A 12,422-nucleotide genomic window follows, 5' to 3' on the forward strand; every position below is an offset into this window, starting at 1 on the left:
ATGGGCAATTAAATTCTAGAAAAATATATCTGTCGTACATAAACATTTCAGGCTGTCAGCATAAACCACAAAATTTATCTTTCAACTATTTTTTTTCACGAAAATATTATTCTAATAAGAGCCCCCTATTTTTAATTTCGAGAGCGCCCTGGGCCCTTATTACGTCAAATATGGTATATATGGGGTCGGTGGGGTAGCCAAGCGGTTAAAGCGTTTGCTCATCATGCGGAAGGCCTGGGTTCAATTCCCCACATGGGTACAATGCTTGAAGTCCATGTCTGGTGTCCCCTGCCGTGATATTGCTGGAATATTGCTAAAAGCAGCATAAAACCAAATTCATTCGTCTGTTCATTCATATATGACAAGTCACTGTCAGATGATTCTTACACAATGCCCAGGTCTGACTAGGAAACACATTCACCAGCATGTTGAACACAACTGATATACTGTAGAAGGCTTCTAGGAGTTTCACAATGATGTCTTGAAGTGAATGTTTAGATATCTTAATTGGTATTTAAATATCACCAGTACTGGATTATCTGCTCTGTTCAATGGTGATAGGTCAAAGGACAGCTGAAGACAAAATGGCTACTGTCGAACTCACAGTCACATGATATAGATATGTACAGGTACCAATACTTACATATATCATTGTATATCATAGTGATGTCTCCATTAGTATGCAAAGTCAACATCCCCAGGGAGCTGAGAATGAAAATCGAGTGCACACTGATTCACCGACTGGGGTAAGAATGTATCGCTTTTAGCATGCTATAGGTGTGGATTTGGCACATTATAACTATGGACATTATTAATTTTGCACATTATTAAATATTCACATTATAATGCCCCTATGATCAGCTGAATACTGACAGAGAATGGGAATCAGTCGGTGTACAGGCGGCTTCTGATGATTCTAGCTGAGGAGCTTGTAATCTGTTCTGCAATTAGCAGCACTCTGAATCACGAGCGATCTCGCAGACTGGAATACAGACTTTTCATAGCTATTTCATGTATGTACAAATGATATCAATAAATCACTTATTTGAATTTTTCATATCAGTAAGTGCATGCATGATTGCATTAGAACAGTCTGCGTCCTGTGAAAAGGTGATGTTAGTCTCTGATCTCACTGAAGGATATCCCGGCCTTGAGGAAACTCTCCAGCTTGCTCTGTAGTACACAGTTGCGCACCAGCTTCAGCAGCAACATGTACAGGTCGGATGCTGGGTCCTCAGGCTTACAGATGTTGATGTGGTTCTCACTGAATGCATAGAACTCTCCCACGCCAGGATCTACAAGGCAAAACATCCTAAAATTAGTCCTTTTTGGGGGGGTTACATACTTTTTCCCTAAAACCCTGGGACAGTTGTTGAAAAATATAAATAATTAAAACCCTTAAATAATTTTTTTTGATAATGTAATACATAGGATTAGAATGAGCAAACTATAATTTAAATTCTCTACATAACACTGAGTATTGACCCCATCAGTGAAATAGGGGATATATGCTTCTACAAGATATTGGTTCACCGATCCATCCACTCTGATTGAGAAGTGGAAAAAATATATAATCTGAATGTATTTTTACTCATCTGAATACAAACTAATGTATAAACCACAGAAAAATGTGGGATCTGATCCAGGAAGTCTTTGAGACATTTCACTTCATATGAATGCATTTTCTTTTCATCCCGAATTTGAAAACAAACAGGGCGATATTCTTCTAACCAAGCGGGTTCATCAAGTGTCATCATAATGTCATAGCATCCCAGAATGACCCATCATCTTCCTGAGGCAAGGAAGTTAACTAACAACAAAGGTCCAGTTCCCACCCTTGCCAAACTACGCTGGAATTTCATGGCTCGATCGCATCGCCACCAGTGGCTATTACAAGTTATGTCCCTTCTATGTCCCTCTTATTGACCAATCAGATTCCTTCTCTTACATCACTTGCATTTGTGTCAAACAAAATGGCGGCCACCAGTCAAGACAGTCTGATCGATAATCAAGATTATATTGTAATAAATGAGGCCTTACCTCACGAAGTGCATCAAATCACTTGAGCACCTTGATTAAAAACATAAAAAGATTTGGAAAATATCTGTCAATGCCCAGTTGACGGTACACATGCTTTGTAAATCCTGCAGTCAGTCAAAATCTGCACATTGAAATCAGTGTTGTTAACGAACTGGATGGATGGTTCGTTGCATGATTTTTATTGGACTATGTGTAGACTCGTTAGTTGAGTCGAATTCAAGCCTAATTCAGCAAGGGTGGAAAACTTGCCTCAGGAAGATGGAGAGCTATGGAAAGTGCCTGATGACTTTTGTATTTTACAATGTTGGTAAAGATTTTTGTTTTTTGGACGAGGTTTATCATTGGAAACATCTGGCAATTGCCATAGGTTCCAAATAAAAATGGTTAACTCACTACTGGATTCAGGGGGTACGATGTGGACTTTGGGGAGGTTCTTTCCCAGGGATGTCTTGGAGGTTTCCCCAAAACTGATGCACGGAATGCTGTTGTCCTTCATGAAGGTCAGGAACTTGTCATGGAGGACTTTCAGGTGGGGGGAATCTGGAAGAGCAAGAAGGCTCTGTACCTCGCCTGGCTTTGGCTTGAGAATTTGCAACATTATATCATGAGTCAAAACACGACTCTAAGGTTTTGGTTGGACATGTAACACCATGAGCAAGGGAAAATCACTAATACGTGGAAGGGGTATATGCTCTAAGGGGTGGATGAGGTACCTGCACTGAGGGGTGGATGAGGTAACAGCACTGAGGGGTGGATGAGGTACCTGCAATGAGGGGTTGGGGGATGAGGTAACAGCACTGAGGGGTGGATGAGGTACAAGCACTGAGGGGTGGATGAGGTACCAGCACTGAGGGGTGGGGGATGAGGTACCAGCACTGAGGGGTGGATGAGGTACAAGCACTGAGGGGTGGATGAGGTACCTGCACTGAGGGGTGGATGAGGTACCAGCACTGAGGGGTGGGGGATGAGGTACCAGCACTGAGGGGTGGATGAGGTACAAGCACTGAGGGGTGGATGAGGTACCAGCACTGAGGGGTGGGGGATGAGGTACAAGCACTGAGGGGTGGATGAGGTACCAGCACTGAGGGGTGGGGGATGAGGTACCAGCACTGAGGGGTGGATGAGGTACCTGCACTGAGGGGGGGATGAGGAAACAGCACTGAGGGGTGGATGAGGTACCAGTACTGAGTGGTGGATGAGGTACCTGCACTGAGGGATGGGGGATGAGGTACCAGCACTGAGGGGTGGGGGGATGAGGTACCTGCACTAAGGGGTGGGGGGATGAGGTACCAGCACTGAGGGGTGGGGGGATGAGGTACCAGCACTGAGGGGTGGGGGGATGAGGTACCTGCACTGAGGGGTGGGTGGATGAGGTACCTGCACTGTGGGGTGGGGGGATGAGGTACCAGCCCTGAGGGGTGGGGGGATGAGGTACCTGCACTAAGGGGTGGGGGAATGAGGTACCAGCACTGAGGGGTGGGGGGGATGAGGTACCTGCACTAAGGGGTGGGGGGATGAGGTACCAGCACTGAGGGGTGGGGGATGAGGTACCTGCACTGAGGGGGGGATGAGGTACCAGCACTGAGGGTTGGGGGGATGAGGTACCAGAACTGAGGGGTGGGGGGATGAGGTACTTGCACTGAGGGGTGGATGAGGTACCAGCACTGAGGGGTGGGGGGATGAGGTACCTGCACTGAGGGGTGGGGGATGAGGTACCAGCACTGAGGGGTGGGGGGATGACGTACCTGCACTGAGGGGTGGATGAGGTACCAGCACTGAGGGGTGGGGGATGAGGTACCTGCACTGAGGGGGGGATGAGGTACCAGCACTGAGGGTTGGGGGGATGAGGTACCAGAACTGAGGGGTGGGGGGATGAGGTACTTGCACTGAGGGGTGGATGAGGTACCAGCACTGAGGGGTGGGGGGATGAGGTACCTGCACTGAGGGGTGGGGGATGAGGTACCTGCACTGAGTGGGGGGGGGAGGGAAGGATGAGGTACCTGCACTGAGTGGGGGGAGGATGAGGCACCTGCACACTGTTGGGGGGGGAGGGGAGGATGAGGTACCTGCACTGAGTGGGGGGGGAGGGGAGGATGAGGTACCTGCACTGAGTGGGGGGAGGATGAGGCACCTGCACACTGTTGGGGGGGGAGGGGAGGATGAGGTACCTGCACACCGTTGGGGGGGGAGGGGAGGATGAGGTACCTGCACTGAGTGGGGGGAGGATGAGGCACCTGCACACTGTTGGGGGGGGGAGGGGAGGATGAGGTACCTGCACACCGTTGGGGGGGGAGGGGAGGATGAGGTACCTGCACTAAGCTGCTGCAGCTCCACAGATGGGTAGATGAGGTACCAGGCGTGGTTGGAGGTGTCTGCCAGGGTGGATCCGCGGTGGGGGACACTGTAGAACACCACCCCCCGGGTCTGCACGGCCAGTGACTGGAGCCGGGGTTCTGTCTGGGCAAGGGCCAACATCTGCTTCACCAGGAGACCTAGCCAACACCAAGACAATGCACATTTTTGAAAAGAGCAAAATTTAGAAGATTAATAAGATGTAAAATCTTAACTCCTAACATTATTAAAATAGTGCAAGGGCACTGTAGCTCACATGGATGTGTAGTCTACAGATTCCACACAAACTGCTGTCAGCACTGACATCCAAATACAGTAAACTACGCTTAAAATAAACCCAGAGGGGCAACTGATTTTAGTTCATTATAACCGTAGTTCATTATAGCATATATACAGCATATATACAACAAATGGCCAGGACTAAAAATAAGTTGGTTATAACAGTCAGTTTGTTATAAGCGTGTTTGTCATAAACGTAGTTTACTGTGTGTTCTATTTCAAAATTTTGAAAAAAGTAATTACATTTGAACTGTAACATATTCATTCTGTTCATTCATAACACTTCAATCTAATAATCACGACAGACATGTCTGCTGAGTTTCAGCAAATTGGTTCCACAGCTTCTGAGAAAAAGGAGAAAATTTGTTTGCAACATCATCCGTGTTTGTCACCATTAAATGCCTTAATCTTCTTTGACATGATCATTCACAGAAACGTTCGTCTGTCTAAGGAATCTGGTTCTTGTGGATAAAGACTTGAGCTAACCTCCCATCGAGTGGCCCACCCAGATGACCGGCCGAGATCCGACACCAGCCTTGTGTAGCTTCTCCAGCAGACTCCGGCCTCGCATCTCAACCGTCCGACTGAAACAAAGCCATGTAATCCCTTATAAAACATTTTACATTTGCCTTGTTTTTTTGTTTTCTATATATTGTGTTGATTTGAACAGAGTGACTGTTGTACTTGATTCCCTAGTGAGGAACATCTCAACACTGTGTAATCAGGTGTGGGGCACATGAAGATGCAAGTTTTGATACAGACAGGTGATGACAGTCAGATCTCATTTCCAAGTGATCTCCCAACCAAGTGCGATGTGCCAGGGTAGATTTCTCACTAACGAGGGGCGGTCGGGTAGCCTAGTGGTTAAAGCGTTCGCTTGTCACGCCGAAGACCCGGGTTTGATTCCCGACATGGGTACAATGTGTGAAGCCCATTTCTGGTGTCCTCTGCCGTGATATTGCTGGAATATTGCTGAAAGCGGTGTAAAACAAACTCACTCACTCACCTACTCACTCACACTAACGACTCTCAGGATTGTTTCTTTATGACACGGATAATGTGTCAGGACTCTCTGATATATAGAGAATATTTCATGTGTTGAGTGAATATCATATTTCTCTCATCAAGTGATGTAGGGTCACAAAAATTCTTTATCATACATTAACATATGATTATATACAAAATCAACTTTCACAAAAAATATTCTTGGAAACTAGGAGACTGCTGATGGAAGCGAAGAAAACAGGCTGGTCAAGTAACAAAAATGGCACTTTGAGAAAAGAACTGTTTCAATTGATGACTTAAATGAGTAATTTACAGTTATAACGAAACATTTGAGAGAGAAAACAAACGGCAAGAAGTGATATTAACTCCATAAATGACCATCTGTCATTTTTTTACCTTGTCAGTGTGGAACTAACGTAAAAAGGATGTCAACAGTTTGTGTACGGGCTTGACACTTACGATAAAGGGAGACAATCAAGGGGAGTTAACTCTTGTATGACAATAGTTCCGTCAAAGTGTTATGTTCACTGTACTGAAATATCAAGTGTTATGTTCACTGCAATGAAAATATCACTTTTCTCAACTTCAGAAAACTCTTTCACACTGAAGTATATGTTTCATTCTAATTGTTCCTCAAGGATCTCAATTAAAACATAATATTGTATGGACAATGGACATACCACCCACCTCTCTCTGTTGTATGGACAATGGACATACCACTCACCCCTCTCTGTTGTATGGACAATGGACATACCACTCACCTCTCTTTGTTGTATGGACAATGGACATACCACTCACCTCTCTCTGTTGTATGGACAATGGACATACCACTCACCCCTCTCTGTTGTATGGACAATGGACATACCACTCACCTCTCTCTGTTGTATGGACAATGGACATACCACTCACCTCTCTCTGTTGTATGGACAATGGACATACCACTCACCCCTCTCTGTTGTATGGACAATGGACATACCACTCACCTCTCTTTGTTGTATGGACAATGGACATACCACTCACCTCTCTCTGTTGTATGGACAATGGACATACCACTCACCTCTCTCTGTTGTATGGACAATGGACATACCACCCACCTCTCTCTGTTGTATGGACAATGGACATACCACCCACCTCTCTCTGTTGTATGGACAATGGACATACCACTCACCTCTCTCTGTTGTATGGACAATGGACATACCACCCACCTCTCTCTGTTGTATGGACAATGGACATACCACCCACCTCTCTCTGTTGTATGGACAATGGACATACCACTCACCGCTCTCTGTTGTATGGACAATGGACATACCACTCGCTGACATGCGTGTCGTATTCCACGGTCAACAGTCGAGTGTTGGGGCAGTCTCGGGCCAGCCAGTCCTGCAAGGAGGACAATGCATGCAGTAGTCAGGTCAGTCAACATCTGACTTGCAGTATTCCTATACCAGTGTAAACTGAGAGAGTGTGTGAGAGTGAATGATAACCCACCATAACAGTACTTTAACAACCCACCCAGACTCAGACACTGATGCCGGCAGAAATATGATGCCTGGTTGTGTATTTGGGTCAAATTCAGCCTATAAGCATGGAAAGTATTGTATTTAATACATGCAAACTATTGAATAAATCAGTACATTCATTATAGGTCATGTGAGGGTGAGGGTGAGGGTGAGGGTGAGGTGAGGGTCAGGTGAGGTGAGGTGAATTCAGGTTTAATGTCGTGTCCAAGATTATTGCACTTATATAGCGATGTGCTTGCACATGTCTGTGTCTGCTTGCACAAGTCCGTACTGATGTTGATTTTATAGTGCCCGCCCATTGAGATACCATGCTGCAGTTTAACATAAATACCCCACTCAGACACAGCAAACTGACTCAGAGCCGACCAGTCCTTGTTTTAGCCCTTTAATGCCGAGCGCCAGACAGGGTAACAACAAGTACCATCTGTTAACATCTTTGGGATTGACCCCGAATCTTCCCCTCTCTGGGCGCCATGGAGGCGGTCTACATTCTTTATAACCTCACGTATCTACCTTAGGCCAGCACATGGACTGTGGGGTCTCTGATTGGTCTTTCCGCTTCACGTCCGACTGGTCTCTCCGCGTCACGTCCGACTGGTCTCTCCGCGTCACGTCCGACTGGTCTCTCCGCGTCAGGTCCGACTGGTCTCTCCGCGTCACGTCCTTCTGTCTCCAGGTCTTGAAGGGGCCGCCCATAATACCGTGCACAAACACCACATCACAGTACGGCTCCTCACTGGGGGCAGAAGTACTGGCTCACATTTACACAGTAACCATGTGGCTGGGTTATGTCAAATCTCTTACATTTCCTGTGACATTTACATTGTGTTTGACAACCTTGAGTCTATATGCAACATCATGGTTACAAGTTTCACACTGTTTACTTTGTGTCGATTCAGTCTCTGTCAACTGTTCATAGGTCACGTCAGATCAACTTTCTAATCACCCAATTGGTATCAAGGCTTCTAAGTTCTCGGTACGGGCAACCAAAATAATATTTGAAAAGCATATCTGATTTCTAACGAACATAAATAGTCTTCTGAATGCAGAACGTTTGTTGTTACAGAATTTGTTCCATGGCATTGAGGAACATTTGTGTTTCTTATCAGGTACTGAAACTGCAGCCGACATATCAACATTGGTAGAAATAATTAAGAACCGAAATTAAATAAAAAGCTAAACTGTTATATAGAGCTGACATCCACACAGCTCAAGAACCCGTACATCTTTCATTTTGATTGGGAGGTCAAAGTTCGCACAGGGTTCCCTAACATGACCTGCTATGTAGGGTTTGTCGGATCTTGACCGACAGAGGTCTCAGATCCAACTATGAGATCAGTTTAAAATGTATGCTTGTTTGCTGTTTACTGCCACAGCAGTATGTCAACTGTATTACGGCGTATGGTAGACAATTGTGTCTGGACCAGACAGTCCAAACAATTGCTTCATGAGCATCGATATACACAGTTGGGATAGGAAGACATGCATCAATCAAGTCAGGCCTATTTGAACATGGATCTTCACAGGGGCGGTTTTAAATAAGATTGTGTGACTGCCAGTTGCCCTGTACCTAGTCCCCTAACAATGGGGTTCCGGTGTACATGTAGACTACTCTGGAAGGACCTACCTGTTCCTGTGCATCGGATGGATGACATACACTCCCTCCTCACACACACAGTCAGAGCCGTCTCGGTCCAGGTTCAGCAGTGCTCGGCCAGCCAGCTGAGACAACTCCAGGTCCTCGTGGGACATCCACTGGGACAGGATTGGGACCCAGCCTGCAACACAGAGACAGGGCAGTGACTGTCATGAATGGAAGAGGACAGGGGACAGAGGACAGAGGACAGAGGACAGGGGACAGGGGACAGAGGACAGGTAACAGAGGAAAGGTAACAGAGGACAGGGGACAGGAAAGGTAACAGAGGACAGGGGACAGAGGACAGGGGATAGAGGAAAGGTGACAGAGGACAAGTAACAGAGGACATGGGACAGGGGAAAGAAGAAAGGTAACAGAGGACGGGAAAGGTAACAGAGGAGAGGGGAAAGGTAACAGAGGACAGAGGACAGGGGAAAGGTAACAGAGGACAGAGGACATGGGACAGAGGACATGGGACAGAGGACAGGGGACAGAGGGAAGGTTACAGAGGACAGAGGACAGGGGAAAGGTAACAGAGGACATGGGACAGAGGATATGGGACAGAGGACAGGGGACAGGGGACAGAGGACAGAGGGAAGGTTACAGAGGACAGAGGACAGGGGAAAGGTAACAGAGGACATGGGACAGAGGACAGGGGACAGAGGACAGAGGGAAGGTTACAGAGGACAGAGGACAGGGGAAAGGTAACAGAGGACATGGGACAGAGGACATGGGACAGAGGACATGGGACAGGGGACAGGGGACAGGGGAAAGGTAACAGAGGACAGGGGACAGAGGGAAGGTTACAGAGGACAGAGGACAGAGGCAAGGTAACAGAGGACAGGGGACAGGGGAAAGGTATTAGAGGACAGAGGACACGAGACAGAGGAAAGGTAACAGGGGACAGAGGACAGAGGACAGGGGGCAGAGGAAAGGTAACAGGGGACAGGGTACAGAGACGGAGGGTAGCAGACAGAAAAAGAGGGCAACGTCAGGGGAAGACAGCACCACACAGTGAGGTTACCAACACTCACCTGTTCTAATAATCTCCTCATGAAGACAGTCCCAGAGACTGAGGTTACCAATGATCTGTGAGACCAGGTGTGGAACATGGAGCGTGGAGTTGGGTGAGAGCTCCTTCACCAGGTGCAGCAGGGTGGCCAGCCCTCCTCCTTCCACAATGCGGAGACACTGAGACTTACTCTGAAAGCATACAACAATGTGGAAATGAATTGTCCTCCCAGAGGTGCATCCACGTTAACAGTTCATGTAAAATCAGTTTGAAAGATCTTTGTATACAGTACATCTAATGCCCTGAGCGAACCTCAAGGCTGTATACAATATATCTACTGACCTGTGAGTGACTCTCTAGGCTGTATACAGTATATCTACTGACCTGTGAGTGACTCTCTAGGCTGTACACAGTATATCTACTGACCTGTGAGTGACTCTCTAGGCTGTACACAGTATATCTACTGACCTGTGAGTGACTCTCTAGGCTGTACACAGTATATCTACTGACCTGTGAGTGCCTCTCTAGGCTGTACACAGTATATCTACTGACCTGTGAGTGACTCTCCAGGGCCTCCAGGTAGTACAAGTGCTGGATGTCTTCTGGGACGGTAGGGGAAGCATGGCTGGTGTCGTAAGAGGGATTGCCGAAAGTCCAGAGAATGCCCTAGATAAAGAACATATGTCTTAATCTACAGCATCAAGATGTTGGTCTTGAAGTAATTCAACAGTTAATCTTATTATCAGGGCAGCAGTAATACAAGCACATCTCAACATGCATGCCAGTACCAGTTCTTCCAGTTCAAAAGTTTGTCAGCCTTCAACACTAATTTAAAAAAAAAATTTGAGCCTAATAATTTTGTAGAACAATCTGTTACTCCAACAAGTGAGTGAGTATATATCTATGATAGTTGAGTCCTTTCACTGAAAGATAACATTATCAATTAACTCTGAGGCAATGTATTACAACTCGCGACTTATCAGCTGATATTTCTTGTGAGATACTTTCTACTGGACTCACTTTATCTTCTTGCACCTGTCCTTTCTCTAGTGCCAGGGATGTGAAGTACTCCACGCACTCGCCGACGTTCTCCAGCGGCAGTGACAACAGCAGGGACCGCAGCTCTGTAGCACAGCTCCTCTGACAGACACACAATCACTGATTGAGTGAGTGAATGAGTTTTACAATTCTTTGTCAGCTTGGTGGTGAGGTGAGGTGAGGTGAGGTGAGGTGAGGTGAGGTGAGGTGAGGTGAGGTGAGGTGAGGTGAAATGGGGTTTAACATTGTCATGTTCAAGATTATAGCATTCTTATAGTGTGATCTGTGTCCGGACTTTTGCCAGATTCATGGGGCTAGCCCAATGAGACACCATGCTACAGTTTAACACGAATACCCCACTCAGACACAGTATACCATAGATGTAATCTGTGAGAACAACAGGGATACAAGGCTTATACTTATTCCACTGTCATGAGCACGGCTGACAAACCCAAACCCATATTTAGTAATACCTAGTAATGTTACTTTAATCACATATAGACATTTCAAATACTGGTCCAAGGTTTCCAGATAAGCAGTGTCCAGACAACTGGCCAAACAAAGGTGTCGCTGTACAAGCCAGTATTACCTTCAGCGGCACCAGCCTGGGTGGAGGGAGGAAGAAGCGGTGCCCTACATCCGGAGTGTATCTATATTTCCAGTATATAAGCCAGTATTACCTTCAGTGGCACCAGCCTGGGTGGAGGGAGGAAGAAGCGGTGCCCTACATCCGGAGTATATCTATATTTCCAGTATATAAGCCAGTATTACCTTCAGTGGCACCAGCCTGGGTGGAGGTAGGAAGAAGCGGTGCCCTACATCCGGAGTATATCTATATTTCCAGTATATAAGCCAGTTTTACCTTCAGTGGCACCAGCCTTGGTGGAGGTAGGAAGAAGCGGTGCCCTACATCCGGAGTATATCTATATTTCCAGTATATAAGCCAGTATTACCTTCAGCGGCACCAGCCTGGGTGGAGGTAGGAAGAAGCGGTGCCCTACATCCGGAGTATATCTATATTTCCAGTATATAAGCCAGTATTACCTTCAGCGGCACCAGCCTGGGTGGAAGTAGGAAGAAGCGGTGCCCTACATCCGGAGTGTATCTATATTTCCAGTATATAAGCCAGTATTACCTTCAGCGGCACCAGCCTGGGTGGAGGGAGGAAGAAGCGGTGCCCTACATCCGGAGTGTATCTATATTTCCAGTATATAAGCCAGTATTACCTTCAGCGGCACCAGCCTGGGTGGAGGGAGGAAGAAGCGGTGCCCTACATCCGGAGTGTATCTATATTTCCAGTATATCAGCCAGTATTACCTTCAGTGGCACCAGCCTGGGTGGAGGTAGGAAGAAGCGGTGCCCTACATCCGGAGTGTATCTATATTTCCAGTATATAAGCCAGTATTACCTTCAGCGGCACCAGCCTGGGTGGAGGTAGGAAGAAGCGGTGCCCTACATCCGGAGTGTATCTATATTTCCAGTATATAAGCCAGTATTACCTTCAGCGGCACCATCCTGGGTGGAGGGAGGAAGAAGCGGT

General features: G+C 46.7%; 1 protein-coding gene across 2 annotated transcripts in view; it reads right to left on the reverse strand.

Moving 5' to 3' along the window:
* Nucleotides 1–222: 222 nt before the first annotated feature.
* The window catches only part of LOC124147233 (protein SERAC1-like), a 37,353-nt gene continuing 25,153 nt past the window's right edge, over nt 223–12,422 (reverse strand). For both annotated transcript variants that reach the window (XM_048381508.1, XM_048381509.1), the window contains exons 9-18: nt 10,865–10,984; nt 10,397–10,510; nt 9,867–10,035; nt 8,824–8,974; nt 7,710–7,932; nt 6,956–7,056; nt 5,158–5,255; nt 4,350–4,532; nt 2,434–2,580; nt 223–1,295 (exon numbers count right to left, since the gene is read on the reverse strand). In XM_048381508.1, coding sequence (XP_048237465.1) covers nt 1,117–1,295; nt 2,434–2,580; nt 4,350–4,532; nt 5,158–5,255; nt 6,956–7,056; nt 7,710–7,932; nt 8,824–8,974; nt 9,867–10,035; nt 10,397–10,510; nt 10,865–10,984 — 1,485 coding nt within the window. In that variant the 3' untranslated portion in view covers nt 223–1,116. The remainder of the gene's footprint in view (nt 1,296–2,433; nt 2,581–4,349; nt 4,533–5,157; nt 5,256–6,955; nt 7,057–7,709; nt 7,933–8,823; nt 8,975–9,866; nt 10,036–10,396; nt 10,511–10,864; nt 10,985–12,422) is intronic.

Source organism: Haliotis rufescens, unplaced genomic scaffold, assembly GCF_023055435.1.
Source record: "Haliotis rufescens isolate VD_foot unplaced genomic scaffold, xgHalRufe1.0.p SCAF_39, whole genome shotgun sequence".
Taxonomy (NCBI): domain Eukaryota; kingdom Metazoa; phylum Mollusca; class Gastropoda; order Lepetellida; family Haliotidae; genus Haliotis; species Haliotis rufescens.